The sequence below is a fragment of the Podarcis raffonei genome, chromosome 8 (genome assembly GCF_027172205.1).
Source record: "Podarcis raffonei isolate rPodRaf1 chromosome 8, rPodRaf1.pri, whole genome shotgun sequence".
NCBI classification, from domain to species: Eukaryota; Metazoa; Chordata; class Lepidosauria; order Squamata; family Lacertidae; genus Podarcis; species Podarcis raffonei.
The window spans coordinates 8,364,094-8,386,158 of NC_070609.1; the positions used below are offsets into that span (position 1 = coordinate 8,364,094).

General features: G+C 42.2%; 1 protein-coding gene across 1 annotated transcript in view; it reads left to right on the forward strand.

Moving 5' to 3' along the window:
* The window catches only part of ARHGAP35 (Rho GTPase activating protein 35), an 82,974-nt gene that overhangs the window by 12,715 nt on the left and 48,194 nt on the right, over positions 1 to 22,065 (forward strand). Inside the window, exon 2 of the mRNA XM_053401873.1 lies at positions 14,085 to 17,979. Within this exon, the coding sequence (XP_053257848.1) occupies positions 14,143 to 17,979 (3,837 nt within the window). The 5' untranslated portion in view covers positions 14,085 to 14,142. The remainder of the gene's footprint in view (positions 1 to 14,084; positions 17,980 to 22,065) is intronic.

Below are 22,065 nucleotides of genomic sequence, written 5' to 3' on the forward strand. Positions count from 1 at the left end.
AATGGCATTTACTCGTGCTGTTCTTAGCTGATCAGTTGCTAGTTCACACTAGCTGTATGTGTAATCCTTACAAATGGGTTGGTTCAGCTCAGTAGTGAGGAGTTACACAGTGGAGAGCAAGAAGGAGGGAATGGAAGTTTGTTCTGCAGTTGAGCTGAATAATATTTTTGGACTCTTATCTTGTGTAAGCTGCAAATTATACATTTGCCATTTGCTGTGGTTGTCCCATCCCTTTGGGACTAAAGCTTTTTGCAAAGAAGCAGCTCTGAAGTGTCCAGCACCTTGATATTTCTTTGGACTTAGAGGGTCTATTGCCTCTTAAGTTTTACTCTGCTTAAGCCGGTTAGGACAGATGCTAGAGTGAACGTATGTTGGAGGATCAGAATCAGGCTAGCTTGCCCCCTCATAAGTCGTCTTATTGGATCACATATCGGGTGTAAGGTTCGAAATAGGGCCTTACTAGCCCCAAAGGATTTAGGTCCCAGTCACTGTATGTTACACTCTGGTTTAGTGGTGTACATATCTTGTGGTTTGGTCCTTCATAAGCATCAATGGGCAGCAAGGGAATGTGGGGTGAGCTGGTGTGAAACCCATCACCCATTATGGTTTTGCTTGAGTATTTGCATAAAAGGAGGTTTATATGAAATTCAGAGAGGATCACAGATCAGGTCCACTATAGGGTATATTCATCTCTAACATTGAACCCTACAAAGCTTCTAATACTTTTACATGTGCTGATAACACAGCTCTGTATCCCCCCTCCTTTTTACATTTCAGAAGCATTTGATATACTCCTTAGACCATGACATTGTCAGCTTATTCAAATTCAGCATGGTTGCATGGTAGGGAATGCATTACAATGTGCATGTAGGGAGGTTAACCAATAGGCTACTGGAATAGTAAGGTTTCAGATATAAATAAATATCTATCATATTTTAAACGTATTTGTGGAAGGAGGTTATTGGTTTGTTTTTGTTTTATTATGTATTTTGTGTTCTCATTTTGCATTTTTATGTTGTGAACTGCTCTGATCTTCGGCGGAATGGAGATATGCTAATTACTTAATTAATTAAACACACCAGTATAGGAAAATATGTCCAGCCAGTATTTTGACTACTTCAAGTAACTTGATAAGAGTAACCTATATGAACTTTGAAATTGGGATCACTGAATAACATTTTTTAAAAATAATAATTTTGCTATATTTTTTCACATCAACTGATAAATGTTAAATTAAATACAGGGAGTGACATTCAGTGGTGCTTGCCCACTTGCACCACAGAAATCTTGACTGCTGGAAAACATCAGACTTTTACTACTAACTCTGTTAGTAGTTTTAAACTTTGGTTCACTGTCTCCTGTAAATGGTTTGATTTTGAATTCCTCTGAAATGGAACAGAAGTGAGAGCTATACTCATGAAGCACCTATTAATTTCACTGGGGTTTGTGATGGTAATGTTCCTCAGTTGATGGCCCCTTTTTCTTTAGCTGTAGTTTTGGAGGCTAAATTCTGGCTTTTAGCTGCCCAGTTATAGTTGCAGAAGCCTTAAACCATTATTTTTAACAATAGCTTTACCTTTCTCTTTTGTCCACTGAACACATCCCTGGGAGTAGGGAAGGCAGGCTGTGATGACCTGAGATAGAGCCTGAATTCCTCCCCCTCTTTAGTTGGATTTAATGACCCAGCTAGGGAGGTGGTTTGGCTACTGTCCAAGTCTTCAACTATGTGAGCTGTTAGATGCTTCAGAGTGTTCTGATACCACGGTGATAGGGCTTTGGCAGTGCTCAAACAAGCTATAGAGTGTCTCACATTATTTGTCTAATTCTTATATGTTTGAAGTCTGCTCCCTTAAAAAATTATTTGACGTTAATAATAATCTATTTGAATAATGATGCCAGAATAAGGTCTTCACATTTTCTCTTGCAGCTTGAATATTGATGGGGAAACTAGGATTTCCCTTTGCTAGTGATGGATGCGTTTGAGTTGATAACCTCTGCTTGCTTAATTTTTCTTAATACAGAAAGCAGAAGAAAGACCTTGTTCTTATAGTCCATTGAACTGCAATGGGGCAAGGTAAATCTGTAGATGAGGGAAAAAATCTGTGTGCATTGCTTATAAATCACAGAGAGAAAGAACATAGCTTTAGAGTTCTATATAGGGCATTATTTGAAATAAGCCTGGTTAAAATGAATAGATGTTATACAGTCTTGCACTCTTAAGTTGTTAAGCACAGTGAAAAGAGTTGAGGAGTACAGAGTGATAACGAACGAGCCTTAGAGCTTGGGGTGTGTGCAGTTGCATCTTAATTGGCATCTTGATATACCCAACCTGTACGGTACAAATTCTTAACGTGCTTATTCGGTGTTACAAACAGATGTGGGAAAACCATCTTAGTAAAAATAGTTTTTTATAGATTGCAAACCAATTCATCCCACTGTTACAATGAATAAGAAAACAGGTAGAAAATATTAAACTTTATACTCTGTCTTTCCCCCTGAACTTCATACTGTTCCCAGGTTTCATACTTGTAACATCCCATAAAATATCCAACATTTTATCTCAGGGCAGAAAGGGATAAGCAATAGTAATCTAAACATGGGCAGTGACATCATACCAGTTAGTAGCTCTTAAATTTCATACAATTGGCTGCTAAACTAAAAAAGGGGTGTGTGCATTGGGGTGTGGAAAATAAGAGAACCTACTGAAACAGCAGACAGTGTGATGCATTTTAACTTTGTTTATAGGAATGCTTGGACTTCTTGACACCTCATAATCCATCAAGGGTTGATGATATAAGCCAGGGGTAGGCAACCCAAGGTCTGGGGGCCAGATGCGGCCCAATCGCCTTCTAAATCCGGCCTGCAGGCGGTCTAGGAATCAGCGTGTTTTTACATGAATAGAATGTGTCCTTTTATTTAAAATGCATCTCTGGGCTATTTGTGGGGTCTGCCTGGTGTTTTTACATGAGTAGAATGCGTGCTTTTATTTAAAATGCATCTCTGGCTTATTTGGGGGGCATAGATTTGTTCATTTATTTTTTTCCAAAATATAGCCGGCCCCCCACAAGGTCTGAGGGACGGTGGACCAGCCCCTAGCTGAAAAAGGTTGCTGACCCCTGATCTAGGCAGTTTCAGTTGCACCTCTTTTCAACAGACCTAAGAACTGTGAAGGCTGTCTGGTTCTTCTTAAAAGAGGGTACATGGAGTTCACAGAGGTTGACCCTCCCATGTGTGGAAACCCCCAGTAAAGGTGGGGGGGGGGAGTAGAAATGCTGCTAGCATAGATATTTCCCTTTTTTGTCTCATTTATCACTTTTAATTAACAGCTGGCAAAGACGGGGAGCTTTGTTGCTTGAGGAACAAAGCAGTCAGACTGCATCCCATCTGCTGCTCTAGGAAACTAAAGCAGAAAGGTGAGAGAAATTGCTCCTCATTCCCTTTTAAGAACCAATCCAAGAGAGCACAGTTCTCTGGCTGGATGGGAAAGGGAAGCACAGCTCTTTTTATGTGGTAGCACAAAAAGTGGTGGAGTAGTGATGCTGTCTTTTATGAAAGATTCTGAGCAGGCCTAGAGAGAGGTTATTGCGAGAACTGGACTCCTTTAAATGTGGCAAAGTTTATTTACCCATACTCCCCCCTCCCTTTTTGTGGTGAGCAGACATTGTTTGCTCTCTATGCTGCATGGGAAATCACCTTTGAACCTGAAGGGAGTTTCCAGCACAGCCTGCGATACAGGAATATGAAGGCCTTTTGTTTCAATGCAAAATTTCAAGAACTTTACTAGCTCTTGCAGTTAGTAGCCTAGCTAGTTTTTGGATCTTTGGCCCTATAAATTACAAATGCTAATAGCCAGTTTTGCTATTGGTTTAAGACAGGGGTGTGCAACATTTAGCCCAAAGCCCTCACTCTCTTCTGGGCAACCTTCTGAGACCAGAGGCATAAGTGCATGGAGGAACAAATCTTAATTTTACATTTGTACAGTAGGCTTGTTCCTGCCATCCAAGCAAGCAAGAGGCACGGTCAGAGTTCAAGGCCATATTCTAGCCAGGCAAAACTACTTGGGCTATGAAGCAGGGCCAGCGAGGATGTGGCCTGGGGAGACGTTTGTGGCTTGGAGAGAGATCTGAAGGCCTGTAGAGAGACCTAGAAAGGGTGCTCCCCAACCAAAAAATGCACATAGCAGATAGTAAACTCTTTATTGTCAAAGCTGACACTGAAGAGTAGTTTGTATGGCTCCAAATACCCATGCACACCAGTCTAATGTCTAGGCAGCTATTTCAGGTCTGCACTTTGTGCCCTGTATCAGGAGGTTTTTAACACTTGATGTTTTTATTATGTTTTAAGATACGTTGTAAGCCACCCAGAGTGGCTGGCAAAACCCAGCTAGATGGGCGGGGTATAAATAATAAAATTATTATTATTATGGAGCAGTTGTAGCAACAAGGGGCCACTCCACTTCCACCAGTTATGTACCTTCCCCCTACAGGGTGTGCGCATGCAGCCAGAGATTGTGCCTGCATGTCAGCTTCCTTTGCTCATCCCTCTTCAATTCCCTACTGGTGCTGGGAGACAGTGGTGCAGGAGGAGGCAGGGGGGAACACCTGGCCCTTTGCTTGCCTGACCTTCCTCTTTTTCTGACCCATTCTGTGCTCCACCCTCCAACTGTGAAGCTTCGCCTTGCCCTGATTCTTGCCTCCTGACAAGTACAGTTCCCCACAAATCACTGCCCCCCCCGAGTCAAACTCCAGACCCCCTTCTCCTGGTGCACACTCATTAGTGTCCTGCCAGTCCCTGACACTTGATTTAAAATCTAGTTATTTTACTCACTCATTCTGATTTAATAACCAATGGGGCTATTGCTAACTAATTGCTGGGATGCTGAACAAGCTATTTTCCCTTTTAAACCTCAGTTTTTATGCTGAGGTGTGTATTGGCTTTCCAGTCTCAGAACAAGCTGGTGAAGGTGTCCAGCAGATGGACTTAATTGGCAAATCCCATTTTAAGATTAAACTTGTGGGGAGATAGGATTCCTATGTATCAAATGCTGGATATTTTTGGAAATTCTGAGTTGTGTTTTGCGTTTCCCCCTTTAATTTCATGTCTGCTTTCTAAATGATTTTAACAACAGACTTCCTCTTTATAACTAAATAGAGAAGCCCATTGTTCTTAAAAGCTGAAAGTAAGAGAGATGGTAAGACATATAACTAGTACTGTTTGTCGAGAGAAACTCTCCCTATGCTTCATTTCAAAAATATATGTGACTTTCTGGTTACAGATTTGCTTAGATGCTGTGCAACATTTTTTGTCAATCTCAAGAGGCAAAGAAACCCTTTTTCTTTACCTGTGCAGCACCCCCTGTGCCATTTCAGGCTTAAGGGGTTTTTCTTAGGCACCATTGACTGCTGTCTTTCTCGATTTTCATACCCCTAGTTAGGCATATCAACAGAGATGCCTCCTGCCCTGTAGGGCCCAGAATGTTTTTCCTGGCCAAGAAGCAAAATTAAGCTTTTCTTGCTCTTATACAGGTGGTGTTTTCTGCAATGTTTCAAGTGGAGATAAGAATACAGCATCTTATATATGTTTAATTTTATTTTTATATATATAATATATAGAGAGAGAGAGAGAGCGCGCGCGCGCACGAGTGCGCGCGCTAGAAGCAGTAGGCAAGCTAAAATGAGGGTGCATTTGTACAGCAGGCTGTACATGATGTATTTATAATCTGCGTGTGCATATTAATCTTTAGCCTAACATAGATTTTGTGATAGCTAATAAAAGTTGCTGCTTGAACACTGGATTCTTTGAGTACATTCTCTGTTAGCAGAAGGTTTTGGTATGCAAGTCTATTGAAGTAAACAGAAAAGAGAGAAGCTTTGCCTGTCCAGCTAGGAAGAAAAATGAGTTCTTTTAACAATAATAGTAAAAACAAAACAAAAAGCAAATGAAGCCTTTCTTTTAATTTCTTTCACATAAGTAGCAGACTTAGGTGAGATCTGAATTGTTGAGTGACAGGTTTTGCTGCATACACTTCTGCAGTTCCCCATCTTTAACTTGAAAAGTCACCCCCAAAATTAAGGGAACCTCTGGAGCAGCTCTAGGATTTCAGTACTTGATAGAGACAACTGTTGGTAGCATTCACAGAAATCTTTCTGTCTCAGTCTCATTTTATTGAAAGAACGGCAAGAGAATTATGCACATTCTTTTGCAGAAGTAGAAGGAGGATTGTCCATGTTAATGTCCTCCCTTAGGGATGGTGGTGAGGTATGCTACTAATGTGTCATAACTGAAGTTTTACAATATGCCTACTTATCTGCTTTGCTTCCAGGGGATTGTGCTAATCTTAGATGCGTCGTGTTGAAGGAATAGTGTTTTGGAAAACCACCTCTCATAGTGGGCCTTTACCCATGCAACCGATAGTGGATTTTATGTGCTGGGGAGAATGCATGCTGCTAAGCAGGACTCGAGTGTATTCCTCCCAGCTAGTAGCAGTGCCTGTGTGATTTGCGCACATACTTGGTTCCTCTCCTTGTATCAGTAAATTTCCGAAGGGACCCAGAGCGTGATGCTGGGGTTGGTGTGCATGGCCTGTAAGCTCCTGTACACCCTTCATCTAAGAATAGCCCATCTGTTGCCTGAGATTAAATGTTTCAGATCCAGATGGTTAAAAGCTTAAATCAGCCTTTCCAAAGATACAAATGACCCATTTCAGAGATTTTCTACACTTGAGCCACTGTGGTGCAGTGAGAAAATTTACGACTCTGTGTGGAAATCCTTTCCCCATTGTTACACATACAGTACGGGCAGTGGACTGAAGCGGCACCCCTTGCGCTGCTGTGCTTCAGGGTCATTCACCGTTTGCTTTATTAAAAGTGATTTTCAGCAGTGTGTAATTCTGAACACTAAAACCACAACAAGCTGGAAGTTAGCATTAAATATAAATAATGCACGTGTTTGCAGCAACAAACACCCCTTAAATTAGGTTAATTTGAGGGTATGTTTTAAAGAGAGTGCTGAGTTGGGCTGTGCTTAATTTTGCATAAGAAACGGTACCCAGCAAACAGGGAAGATAATTTAGTTGTGCTACTTGCAGCAGGGAAGCATTACTATACCAATAAAACATCCTAATGTGGGGCTGTATTTCTTGTACCTAATGCAGGGTTAACCAGGGTTCACTCTAGTATTGTGTGGCTTCTTTGTTAACTAGCTTTCTGTGCTGAGGAGTCCTGCTTTTCCCCTTTTGCTTTTCTTCCCCTTTTTGTTGTTTATTACATTGCATTTTCTACAACTGTGATGGGCAGACAAAATCATCACGATTTGGGTGGATGAGGGCAACATTCAGTGAGGTCTGTGGGCCAGTTCTTGGAAGTGTTGAAGGTTAAATAGTAGAGATGTAGATCATGAAAATACATTTGTCTGTCTAAAACAGGGGTCAGCAAACTTTTTCAGCAGGGGGCCGGTCCACTGTCCCTCAGACCTTTGGGGGGGCGGCGGACTATATTTTGGGGAAAAAGAAGAAGGAATTCCTATGCCCCACAAATAACCCAGAGATGCATTTTAAAATAAAGCACACATTCTACTCATGTAAAAACACCAGGCAGGCCCCACAAATAACCCAGAGGACACATTCTACTCATGCAAAAACACGCTGATTCCCGGACTGTCCACGGGCCGGATTTAGAAGGCAGTTGGGCCGGATCTGGCCCCCGGGTCTTAGTTTGCCTACCCATGGTCTAAAATGTGCCCTTACTGATCAGGCAACCAATTTTATATTGGTGCTTCTAAAAACTGCAGGGTACCATCCCAGAAAAGACATATTCTCCTTTTTCTCATGAAGGAATGCCTTTTCTCCACTAAAATGAAGAGAAGGGCTGATAGAACCAAGTATATACAGTTCCATCGCCAGCTAAGTATATGCATGGATTTCACACTCTACTGAATTGGCATTTTTTAATTTAATATTTTTCTCATAACTTTATCTGGAGCTGCTTGCTTGTCTGGTAGGGAAATTATTTACTAGATAATTAATAGAAAATTGAAAAGTGTTTCTGTTTTGCTGATCGAGAGAACAGCAAGAATGGCAACACAGAGAAAAGCATTGAGATTGTGGAGCAGGAGGAGTGAGTATGGAGCTGGTTGTTGGGCTGTTATATGTTGCGACGCCTATCTTTATCACTTGTAATGTCTTTTGTTCCTAGTTTTAAAACTTTACTCGGTAGGAAATTTGCAGGCAGTCTTATATGTTTATAGTTTCACTCTTCGAAACATAGCAGTTCAAGTCCAGTTGAAAGAACAGCCAGTATTGCGATACCCCAATCCACAGGGCTTCATTAAGTACAGTGGTACCTCGCGTTAAGTACTTAATTCGTTCCGGAGGTCCGTTCTTAACCTGAAACTGTTCTTAACCGGAAGCACCACTTTAGCTAATGGGGCCCCCCGCTGCTGCTGCATCGCCGAAGCTCAATTTCTATTCTCATCCTGAAGCAAAGTTCTTAACCTGAGGTACTATTTCTGAGTTAGTGGAGTCTGTAACATGAAGCGTCTGTAACCTGAAGCATATGTAACCCGAGGTACCACTGTACAACATATTTTAGCAAATGCTCATCACCGATAGGTAAAGGTAAAGGGACCCCTGACCATTAGGTCCAGTTGTGACTGACTCTGGGGTTGCGGCGCTCATCTCGCTTTATTGGCCGAGGGAGCCGGCGTACAGCTTCTGGGTCATGTGGCCAGCATGACTAAGCCACTTCTGGCGAACCAGAGCAGCGCACGGAAACACCATTTACCTTCCCGCCGGAGTGGTACCTATTTATCTACTTGCACTTTGACGTGCTTTTGAAATGCTAGGTTGGCAGGAGCAGGGACCGAGCAATGGGAGCTCACCCCGTCGCGGGGATTCGAACCGCCGACCTTCTGATTGGCAAGTCCTAGGCTCTGTGGGTGACTAAAGTTTCAGTGGTGGTGAAGTTCAGTGTGTAACAATGTTTTTTGTTTTAAAAGTTGTACTTAACAAGGATTGTTTACCTGGCCAGTTTCCAAGTCGGAGATACTGCTTGTTCATTTGTATCATCAATTTGTTGCACGTGTCATTTTGCTGTTCTGTTGAATGAAAAGCCTCCCACAGGTTTCCTAGTGCTGAGACAGCCCCCTGCTGCCTTTCTCCTCAGGCACTTGGGCATGCCACTTTGCTGGTTTGTTTGGTATCCTCCTGCTCTCTTTCCAACACCAGCAGTCTCAATCTTTTCCTACTCTGGCTCTTAATGCTTTCCATTATGGTTTTCTTGCTTGCAACGCATCACAGGAGTTGGAACTTACTAGTATTTGATGCCTAGTATGGAGAAGACTGTTTTTAGTTTATCTTTGGAATTTGCCATGCAATATTAGCTGGATTTGCTGCCATGTGTCTTCTCCATATTTTGCCTGGTGATATATCGGTTTCTGCTTTTATGTGAGCATTTTTCCCTACCTGTAGTGTTTTGCAGGACACATTATTTCTACTACATTCCAATCCATCTGTGTTGGCTATGAGGACCAGCTTCCATAAGTGGCATAGTTGTGCATCTCTGCAGGCAGCCCACTGAACTTGCTCTTTAGCTTGCTTGCCTGCTTTTCACTCTGACCCAGTGGTGGTGAGAATGATTAGCCCTAAAAGCCATTGTCTGCTTGCTCATTGGCTTTCTGCGTAGCAAGCAAACAGGTGGTAGTAATTATGAGAAAGAGAAGCATCAGAAACAGGATTTGAGAATAAGAGTAGGGTTGCAAGATGCTGGGCTTGGTTTCATAGAGTTCGAAGGCACCTTAGAGGTCATCCAGTCCAACCCCTAATCGGTGCAGGATCTGCATACAGAATGCAACTACAGCACCCCTAACTGCGCACCATTCTCTTCTCCAGTCTAAAAACGCCCACTTTCTAGATCCTTTACCATTCTGATAATCATCCTTGGACACACTTCAGTTCAATGTTCTTCTTAATGTGTCAATGTTCTTCTTAATGTGTGGCACACAGAACTGAGCAGCAGCAAGGAGGTGGCATTTTACACAGAAGTGCCAGGATTTATCTGTTCGTTTCATTCAAGAATCTCTTCCCATAAAATATCCTAGAGCAACTTGACAATAAGTATCAACAATAAAACATTTATAAATAGAATTTGAAGTACAATACAGACTGGAATAAAAATGTCCACGTAAAAGGCTTGTTGGTTAAGGAATATTTATATGTGTATATTTACATGGAGGAGAAAGCTGCTGATCAATCCTGTGCCATTATCTTTCTTGGACAGCAGCATGAAAGGGAAATAGATAATCAGTCTTATAGTCAGGGTACTACATTGTACACCAGTAGGATCTGATTCTAAGGCCCCAAACCCCTTATGCTGACACTGTGATAGATGTTGTCCTGTGTGAGGTAATGTGTATAATCAAGAATGTTGACTGTGAATCTTTTAAGTTCAAATTTGAGGTGCCAAGCCCTGAAAGTTGCATGCAAAAAACTATTCTTGGTCTGAGCGCCATTGGCTGTAAAGATGCCTTTAACTGCTAAAACTAATTTACTATGAAAATTCTAGTAGAATTATGTTCTTTCAGGGTTGAGAATCTTGTTGCCCATTACTTTATATGTGAGAAAAGCCCAGCCCAAAACATTCCAGCTGCACCAGCTGCACTGAATGGACTTGGACTTTGTAGAAAATCTTTGATTTATAACTGTAAAATGAAGATAAAATATCCAGTTGGCTGTAGATTCAGAGCAGCCCTCGGTTTATAGTACGTGTCAACTTCCTCTATCCCACTTTTTTTGTAGTAGTCCAAATACTTAATCTGGTGACTCAGCTATTTTTTTTAACTACCTCTTAGAAAAGTTGAATGCACTTAAGATCAAATGTTCTAGGTTTCCTTTTCTAACTCAAGCGTACAATAGCATTTTCAAACGTACAGCAGCCTTTTGTCTTGTGTAATTCATTCCAACTGAAGAACTAGTTAAACTACATTATTCAGCCATCAAAGCAAAGGATAATTTATACTGGTTGCGGATTCAAAGTCCACATTCTCTAAAAACAGGCATGTTGTAACTATGAAAGCAAGCAATGCCATTTGAATGCCTCCCCCAAAATTTTAAATGATAGTGTCAGTTTTAACATGTCACTAAAGCAGTATGATTGAGACTGCTGATTGTTTCGTAATTTAATTTAATTTTTGTTTCATTTTTATAAGAGTATTTTTAGGGTGCCTTGTAGGGATTAAGCCTCCCAAGGTGGATTATGTAACAGTATTTTAAATATTTTTAAATCACTAAGCAAATATCGAAACAGTTCTGGGAAGGAAAGAGCCACTTAAAAGCAAGTAGTTATGATGCCACAGTAATATTACTTAAGAATTTACTTGGGTCTTTTCACACTTTTAACTGGTTGTTATCCTATTAGACTGAGCCTGTCAGTTCAGGGAGTTCAATTCATCCTCCTGATGAATAGAATCATCAGCTGTTAATCTGGTACCATTCTTTACATTAAAAAAAAACACCAAAGAGGTCTTTGGCTTGGTTCGTTTGGTGTTGACAACATTGTGCAAATAAAACATTAAATATGTTTGAGTAGAGGGAGAGTAAGGAGTGTATGCTTGTAGTAGTAGTCTCATTATTTCTGTCTCTCTAAGGCTGTGTTTTAAGTAAACAGCTTTTCTTGCTGTTCTCCAGGACAGAACTTTCTCACTCTCATTTTTGGTGATGGACTATTTCAATGGAGTTTTGTAGCGAGGTGGCAAAGAGAGTTTATAGTTTGCGGACATGCGGCTAGTACCCACAGACCACATGGTGTGGCAGTTAATAGGTAATTAGGATGATTTCTCATTCATTGTGATTAGTGCTTGGTTAGTAACCACTGCCAGATAAACTACAGAAAGTAGAAACACAGTTGTCCATCTAAACCTTTATTGGCAAAACCTTTTGCCTGATGGGTAAGAGTTGCTCTCCTTTTCTAAACTAGCTTATCTGCTCAGCTTTCCTTGCGAATTTGTTGTTTCAGGAAATCTGGAAGTGGTCTGGCCTCATGTTCCCATATGTGTCCTATGTCTAGAGCAGGCACCCCTAAACTTGGGCCCCCAGCGGTTTTGGGACTACAACTCCCATTATCCCTAGCTAACAGGGCCAGTGGTCACGGATGATGGGAATTGTAGTCACAGAACAGCTGGAGGGCCGAGTTTGGAGATGCCTGGTCTAGAGCATTTGAAATCACCCCAAACAAGAGATACCTAGATGCACTGATAAATCTGGGCTGAGTAATGCAAGAATTTTTCTCCCTCAAGGAAACATTTGGAGCACTTTGGGAACATTGCCAGCTGGATTTTGCAGTAGGTAGCAATTGCCAAAATTCAAGTGTTGCTAAAACCCCCATATTGTCACAGTGGAAAATATTAAACTGTAAAACTAATCACATTACTGTTCATGACTGGGGACTTCCAACATTTTTTAAAGTAACCAAACCCCAATATTCTAATACAGGTAATGAGCAATTGTGGTCTATTGCAAAGAATGTTGGGTTTGGGAGGCTTCAGTTAAAAGTCCTCTTGTGTTTTAGTGGCCTTGGCCAATAAGTTCCTCATGGATGCAGTGGCCATTTACTTTAGTTATTTTGAAGATGAGCAAGAAAAACTATTAAGGCAACTTACACACTTAAAATACTATTTTTTTTTATTCCACGTGTCTCAAGGCAGTATACAAAGCCTATATATGTATATTTGCTGGGGCGGGGGAGCCCCTGAAATGTGACAGTGACAGAATATATTGTTCATTAGAATGCTCACTTTGTTCACAGCTACATTGATTTCTGCTTTGTCAATTGCTATGGTGCTTTGGATACTGCCTAGAACAAGTGTTCTGACTGCACCAGTCGAGCTTTGGTACATAGTTCAAATTTTTAAGCTTCTCCTAATAACATGAACAAATTCAAACAACAAAGTGATAGTCCTCTTGCAAGGGCTTACTGACCTTGAGCAATATGAGTAGACAGACATTGTGCAAATGGAAATCAGAATACTTAAGGGTATGTTCTTTCCCTGCCAAGGATTCTGTGCCTCCAGCAGCCTTCCAGCAGGTGAATGTTCAACAGGTCCACATTTGCCCTTTTGATTCCAAAGAAAGCTTCAATTGTCAATTTCTGCCTGTCAAAAAAGCCATTTAAAAACACAGGACTTTTGCCAAGAGAAGTTGACTTAAATATTATATGGGATAATTGTCCACACAGCTCCTATCTTGTGTCTCCATGGTCCCCCCTTCTGTCCCTCATTCTGCTATCACTTCTTTGTGGCCCCCAATGCATTCCCCTCCCCCTACAGAACTGGCGGAAGCAATGGACTCATAGTACAAGGCCTATCTCAAATGCAGCCCTCCATGATGCTTGCCCAGCGTTAAAACAGGGCTGCATTGTAGAGGCTGTGGGTGGGGTTTTCTTTTTGCTTTGTACCAAGAAAAAAAAATTATTGGAAGGGTCAATACAGCTACTTCCTAAAAGTTGTATGCAAGTCTTTCCCCCTTCCATCCTTCCTAAAATCAAGAGAACTGCACAAGCAGCTTTTGGGGTATTGCATTGTTGGGTCTTCCAAGTGCTTCCTCTTTCTTCCTGGTGCGAAGCAAGAAGGGCAGCATTCCTGCCTATAGAGACAGTGCCTTGGAAGCTGTTGGTAATATAGAATATTTATTAGCATTACTGTACTAGCATTCAGGTTTGCACCCCATAACAGTGGACCCATTTCCTTTTCAGGAAAGAAAGGGGAAGAGGAGAAAATGCCTGTGGAACCGACTGCCCCCCCCCCTTATGCTGCTTTTAAAATGAGAAAGGATATTAGGGCTGTAAAGAGGGTTGTACAAGGGGTGTTCTTTACTTGTTTCCTGGTAGTGTGTGTGAGAGAGAATTCCAGGAGCAATTTTCAGAACCCAGCCTCAAAGTCAGTTTCTACTTTAATATTTGTCTTCGTAATACATTTAAAGCGTAACTTGTCTTTTTATCATTTTATCTCATGTTTGTGCTAAAGATCTTCCTTAAAACCATGCTAGTGCTATCCCTTTAATCATCCTAAGACTGTGTTTGTTTTCTTTTCTCTAGGGGGGAATGCTGTCTATCCAGTGCTGAGGATCAGTGACAACTGAGCTGCTGATGGCGCATGCAGCAGGGAAATAGCCACTTTCGCTGTCCTGGAGATGATTCACCTGGATCGCCAACAGCCATCCAGTCATTTTTGATATTGCATGGGAGTGCGGCAGACTCTAATACTCTAGGAAGAAGCCGAGTGTGGCAGGATGTTTGGATGATGATGATGGCAAGGAAGCAAGATGTTCGCATTCCCACCTACAACATCAGTGTGGTGGGGTTGTCTGGGACAGAAAAAGAGAAAGGGCAGTGTGGCATTGGGAAGTCTTGCCTGTGCAATCGGTTTGTACGGCCCAGGGCAGATGACTTCCATTTGGACCACACTTCGGTTCTCAGCACCAGTGACTTTGGAGGAAGGGTGGTTAACAATGACCACTTCTTGTACTGGGGGGAAGTTGTGCGTTCTTTGGAGGACTGTGTGGAATGTAAAATGCATATTGTGGAGCAGACTGAGTTTATCGATGACCAGACTTTTCAGCCCCACCGCAGCACAGCCCTGCAGCCCTACATCAAAAGGGCTGCTGCGACAAAACTCGCATCAGCTGAAAAGCTCATGTACTTTTGCACTGATCAGCTTGGGCTGGAGCAAGACTTTGAACAGAAGCAGATGCCAGATGGGAAGCTGCTGGTGGACGGCTTTCTCCTCTGCATCGACGTCAGCAGGGGTATGAACAGGAACTTTGACGATCAGCTCAAGTTTGTTTCAAACCTGTACAATCAACTCACGAAAACTAAAAAGCCCACTGTGGTGGTTCTGACAAAGTGTGACGAAGGAGTGGAGCGGTACATTAGAGATGCGCACACTTTTGCCTTAAGCAAAAAGAACCTCCAGGTGGTGGAGACGTCTGCCAGATCCAATGTGAACGTTGACTTGGCTTTCAGCACTTTAGTGCAGCTGATCGACAAAAGCCGGGGCAAAACTAAAATTATCCCTTACTTTGAGGCTTTGAAGCAGCAGAGCCAGCAGATTGCTGCTGCTAAAGATAAGTACGAGTGGCTGGTGAGCCGCATAGTCAAAAACCACAATGAGACTTGGTTGAATGTCTCACGGAAGATGCAGTCCTCCCCTGAGTATCAGGATTATGTGTATCTGGAAGGGACGCAGAAAGCCAAGAAGCTCTTCCTGCAGCACATTCATCGCCTCAAACAAGAACATATAGAGCGCAGGAGGAAGATGTACCTTGCCTCGTTGCCTCTTGCTTTTGATGCCCTTGTTCCAGACCTGGATGAAATAAACCACTTGAGCTGCATAAAAATGGAGAAGCTGCTGGAGACAAAACCAGACTTCTTAAAGTGGTTTGTTGTTCTTGAAGAGACCCCCTGGGATGCCACCAGCCATATAGATAACATGGAGAATGAGCGCATTCCCTTTGACCTGATGGAGACCCTGCCTGCTCAGCAGCTCTATGAGGCCCACTTAGAGAAGTTGAGGAACGAGAGGAAAAGGGCAGAAATGAGAAGGTCTTTCAAAGAGAATTTGGAGACTTCCCCTTTCATAACACCAGGAAAACCTTGGGAAGAAGCTCGCAGCTTCATCATGAACGAGGATTTTTATATGTGGCTTGAGGAGTCTGTCTACATGGATATTTACAGTAGACATCAAAAGCAAATTATAGAGAGGGCCAAGGAAGAATTTCAGGAACTGCTTTTAGAGTACTCAGAACTGTTCTATGAACTGGAGCTTGATGCCAAACCAAGCAAGGAGAAAATGGGTGTCATCCAGGATGTGCTGGGTGAAGAGCAGAGATTTAAAGCACTACAAAAGCTGCAAGCTGAACGAGACGCCCTGATCTTGAAACACATTCATTTTGTTTACCACCCAACAAAGGAAACCTGTCCCAGCTGTCCAGCTTGCATAGATGCTAAAATCGAGCACTTGATAAGTTCTAGGTTCATCAGGCCATCTGATCGCAATCAGAAAAACTTGCTTTCAGATTCCAATATAGATAGAATCAATCTAGTCATTCTTGGTAAAGATGGACTTGCACGTGAGCTAGCAAATGAGATTCGAGCTCTTTGCACAAATGATGACAAGTATGTGATAGATGGGAAGATGTATGAGCTCTCCTTGAGACCTATAGAGGGTAATGTCAGACTTCCTGTTAATTCTTTCCAGACACCAACATTTCAGCCGCATGGTTGCCTCTGCCTTTATAACTCTAAGGAATCTCTGTCTTACGTTGTTGAAAGTATTGAAAAGAGCAGAGAGTCAACCCTTGGCCGAAGGGACAACCACTTAGTTCATCTTCCTCTGACTCTGATTCTGGTCAACAAGAGAGGAGATACCAGTGGAGAAACACTACACAGTTTAATACAGCAAGGACAGCAGATTGCCAGTAAGCTACAATGCGTCTTCCTCGACCCTGCTTCTACTGGCATTGGATATGGGCGTAATATTAATGAAAAGCAGATCAGTCAAGTTCTGAAAGGCTTGCTGGACTCAAAGCGAAACTTAAATCTTATGAGCTCAACAGCAAGCATTAAAGATCTGGCCGATATCGACCTTCGGATTGTCATGTGCTTGTTGTGCGGAGATCCTTTTAATGCAGATGATATTATTCTACCTATTCTTCAGTCCCAAACCTGTAGGCCTTCCCAGTGTGGAAGCAGCAATTCTGTCTTACTTGAATATTCCATAGGACCACACAAGAGGCGTATAGAACTCTCCTTGCTTTCATACCATTCCTCTTTTAGCATTAGGAAAAGCTGGTTGGTCCATGGCTACATTTTGTTTTATTCAGCTAAACGTAAAGCATCTTTGGCTATGTTACGTGCCTTTCTTTGTGAAGTGCAGGACATTATCCCTGTTCAGATAGTGGCACTCACTGATGGCTCAATAGATGTTCTAGACAATGATTTAAGCAGAGAACAGTTAACCGAGGGAGAAGAAATTGCCCAGGATATAGATGGAAAGTTTACAACCATACCTTGTAGTCAACCTCAGCATAAACTAGAGATTTTTCATCTGTTTTTCAAAGATGTGGTGGAGAGGAAAAACATCATTGAAGCTACCCACATGTACGATAATGCCGCCGAAGCGTGCAGCACCACAGAAGAAGTGTTCAATTCACCCCGGGCTGGCTCGCCTCTCTGTAATTCAAACCTTCATGATTCAGAAGAAGATATTGAGCCTCCGACCTACAGCCCTTTCAGAGATGACACATCCATGCCCACTTTGTCCAAAGATCTTTCTAAACTTTCCATGGAGCTGGAGGGGAATGATGGTCTTTCTGTCTTTTCTGCTATGAGCACTTTTGAAAGCAAGTTGAACAACAAAGTACCTCCGCCAGTGAAACCAAAGCCCCCTGTCCACTTTGATATTAAGGGGGACCTCTCCTATTTGGATCAAGGGCATCGGGATGCACAGAGGAAGTCCATGTCTTCGACCACGTGGCCACCTACAGATGGCTTTGACCCTTCCGATTATGCGGAACCCATGGACGCAGTAGTCAAACCAAGGAACGAGGAGGAAAATATCTACTCTGTGCCTCACGACAGCACCCAAGGCAAAATCATCACCATTCGTAACATTAACAAAACCCAGTCCAATGGCAGCGGCAACGGGTCGGACAGTGAAATGGACACAAGCTCCTTAGAACGAGGCCGGAAGGTGTCCATCATTAGTAAACCAGTGTTGTATCGGACAAGATGCACGAGGCTTGGGAGATTTGCCAGTTACAGGACCAGTTTCAGTGTAGGGAGTGATGATGAATTGGGGCCAATTAGGAAGAAAGAAGAAGACCACACTTCCCAAGGATATAAGGGAGATAACGCTGTCATTCCATATGAGACGACTGATGAAGATCCTAGGAAAAGAAACATCTTACGTAGCTTGAGGAGGACAACAAAGGTAACTTAATACTTTCAACGTCTTTTTAATTTTAATTTTCAAGGTTTTTTACTAAGATAATCTAGAATTACAATACGAGTGCAAAGATTCAAATTGTATGAAATACGAACAGCTCTCTTGCCTATTGAGCAGGCTGTATATGAGAGAAAATTGTAAAGGATGCCATCAAATTCTTTCCAGGGCTTGTTTGGAAACTGAAAACAAATGTGCATTTTCCTTTTCCTTTTGTTTTTTTTGGGAAATATTTTCTGATGACCTTTCCTGATCAAGATGATAGATTAGATGCGTCTGCTTTATAAGGGTGGAAAATGTGTTGTAATGAAAGGTTATAAATTGTTTCCCCCTTTACATTCCATTTTTCATTTTCAAGTCCAGCTTCTAAAAGCAAATTGGGAACAAGTAGCAGCTGATTCCTTCTTATGGAGTAGAGAATTTTGAAGAACATTTGTCTGGCATGCAGTGTGAAGCTTGTGTTTAAACTTACTATTTGGGAGCTTCATTGTTGTTCTAAAATGGAATGACTTGAAATATCCCATCCAGAATGTGCAGAGAAGCCAGTCAAACAGCAGCTTTTAATCTTGTAAATAGGATATGTGGAAAGCTATTTTTCATGTAAGATTTATCTCTCCGTTTCAAACTTTTCTTTCACTGAGTTATTTTCTTAATTTGGGTTTTTTCCATTGCAACACAAACAGCTACTGAACAGAAGTAGGTTCATTTCTTTTATGCAAAGACTTTTGTCTCTTTAAACAATGTCGTGACTGCTTTGCAAAACAGTGGTGATTTCATACTTGCAGCAGCTGTCCTCTTGCCAGCAGGGTATACTTCTCTTCATTGGCATTAGAGCCCTGTTCCTGGAAGAGAGAAAAAACAGAAAGGCAGACTGAACTGGTAAAACCCCTTTTGAGGAAGCTTCAGTAGTAGCTTGGAGCTTTCTTTTTCTTGCAGGTTTTTTATATATTTATATATATTTTGCTTCAGAATTCTGTAATGGCATAATACAGTGGGAGCTGGAAATACAAAATGTTAAAAGCCTAATTTCCTCTTCCTGAATCCCACGATGGCTTCTGCATCTCCCAATAGGAAAGCAAATGTTAATAAGAAAGCATGTGAATGCCGTTAACCCTTCTGTTCTGGTGTAGATTGTGTGTGCATACCACAGCACCTATTTGAACTCCCAGTAAAGAGAGAGTAGACTTGGATGTGTAAAGGAGAGTGGAGGTCAGCCCTCAAAGCATTTTCATGAAGGTGTAGAAGCAATATCTAGAAGTGTTAGCTTACCCCTCAGAAAACAATCAAAAACTCTGACTGGAATACATTCAAAGGCCGAGGGGAAAGGGTTGGGAGGTGCTAACCTACTGCATAGCCAGCAGAGGGAGCACAAGTTAACTGCCAGACATAACTTCCAAAGCTTAAAAGCTGATGCAAGAAGGGTAAATTGAAAGCTTTTGTGAATTTGAAGCCTTGTTGGCAGTACAGAGAGAGCATCTCAGATACTTGCTTAATAGAAAAAAAGACAAATAGGAGGAGGGCTGTACTTTTAGGGAATAAATAATGGAGTGGAGTGGGCTCTTGGTGGCATCTCACTTTTTAAATAGCATATTCGTTCAAGTTAGGAGTGTTAATATTTGAGCTCTTAAGGAAGGTATCAACAGGCAACTTTCTCCATGGGTCTTAAAATATGAGGCTATTCAGTGTTTGCATGCTCTGAAAAGCAGCCTTGTTTAAGCAGCAGCACCTACTCACCAGTCTGCTAGGAAAGCCTGGAAGTCAGCACAGACATGCTTTCTCATCACCCGGAGTGGTTTGTAGCTTCAGCGACACTAACAACTATGCAGATCTGCAAGTGGTAATCACAATAAGTTTAATGCTAAGTTTGATAACCAAATAAGGTTGGTACAGACATAAAGTACTTTAAAAAATATTTTTTTTAAAAAAATGAATAGTTATTCCTTCTCAATGTGTTGTGAATCGCCCTCAGACGTGTAGATGAATGGCAGTATACAAATTCAATTATTAATAATAAAAATAAAAGCTAGCATGTCAAGCAGTGTTAGAAAGTGAGATACAGAAGCTAGGAACTAAATGGCACCTTAAACCTAGGTTTTGGGCGCAGCAACAGAATGTCTAGATGCACTGTTTTATAACAAGCAGTGCTGAAAACGAATGAACTGCAGCTGAAATATTATGTTCATTTTTCGCATGGTCTAGTCCTTCCCCTGCCCACCACCCCAATATTCTTAAGAGAGGCTCTTCTCCAGTCTTCAGAGAGTAGCTGGAAGTGGGGAGGGAGAAAAAAGCCCTCCTTTCCCTCCACTCTGCAGTTTTAATCTGAAATCTTAGGCACAGTACTGCGCCCAGAGTTCAGAAACTGCTTGCATTAATGAAATTCCTTGTCACAAAATGCACTTAGAACAACAGGAGTTTTGAGCACTGGTGTTCTGCATTTCCCTCCCTCCAAATTCTCGACCTCAGTTGGTAGTAAAGGTAAAGGTACCCCTGCCCGTACGGACCAGTCGTGACCGACTCTGGGGTTGCGTGCTCATCTCGCTTAAGAGCCCGTGAGCCAGTGCTGTCCGAAGACACTTCCGGGTCACGTGGCCAGCGTGACGAAACTGCTCTGGCGAGCCAGCACCAGCGCAGCGCAAGGAAACGCCGTTTACCATCCCGCTATAAAGCGGTACCTATTTATCTACTTGCACTTAGGGGTGCTTTCGAACTGCTAGGTGGGCAGGAGCTGGGACCAAACGACGGGAGCTCACCCCGCCGCGGGGATTCAAACCGCCGACCATACGATCGGCATGTCCTAGGCACTGAGGTTTTACCCACAGCGCCACCCGGGTCCCTTACCTCAGTTGGTACTTAAAATTCTCCCCATCTTGCTTTGCTGGGACCCTGGTCCAAAGCATACATAGCAACAGTTGCTTTTTATAAGAGAAAAAGATGTTGAAAGATCTATTCACAGAGCTCCCATCTCATATGTAGTTTGACTCTCCATCTTCTGCCTCAGTCTTGCATGTATTTTCACTGTCAGTCTAGAAAGTGACTTAAATTTAGCAGACATCTTCTGAGTACATTTTTGTCTTCGAAGAGCAATCTGTAGAGCTTAGGCTCCAAATTCTGCAGATTATTTCCTTAACATCTCATCAGATAGTACAGCTTGCTCCAGGGCAGATTATATTGCTTGTACTTCTTCAAATGTGTTGGAACAGCAGCTTTCTTTCCTGGAATCTTAGATTGTCCTAATGGGGCAAAATGTCTGTCAGGAGTGCAGAACCTTTTCTGGCTAATGGGCCAGATCCTTAGCTCCCTACCCTTGAAGGGGAAAATTTTACAGATGGGCAGGGCTGCTTACCTGTCAATCACCTGGTGTTATTATAGTGATGTTGGGTGATGTTGCACTTGGAAGTCCCAAGTATTGGGACTTCAAAGTGTAGCCCAGGACTGCTTGAGAGCTCTTTTGCAAACAGTCTCGGTTTGCAAACCAGAGGTTTAAAGAGCAGTGCAGGTCTGTTTGCAAAACTGTTTCTGAACAACTTTTTGCTACGTTTCCCTGTTTCCAGCAGGGGAACAAACACATGCCGCAAACAGCAGGACCGAACTCTTTGTTCACTAGTTGCTGAGCAGAGGGTTTAATCTTAATGGCAGCAAGGATCTGCTTTGCCCAATATGTTCCCTGCAAGGATTGAATACTACCCTCCTGCCCATCAGATAATGGCACCCAGTGACATTAGCTGATGAACAAGTGGGGATTGTTTAAGGAAAATTGCCTTGTAGGCCAACTTGGACCCCTTATGATCATGAGTCATTTGTGGGCTGGAGGTTCCTCATCACTGAAGTAAGTACATGTTCATAAACTCTTGGAAGGAATATGTTGGTAGAGATGATGGCAAAGTTTCAAATTGTAAGCTTGGTCTGTTCTCTGGCTTAATTTATTCCTTTGTACATTTATCAGTGATGCATTGCATCCTTAACAGCTCAGCTGTGTTCTGTTGATATCTTTACACTTTCCTCTTTTATGTATATGCATTTCCCTCCCCCAAATCATTGTCTATATTTGCACTAGGCAGTGTTATAATCTTACTC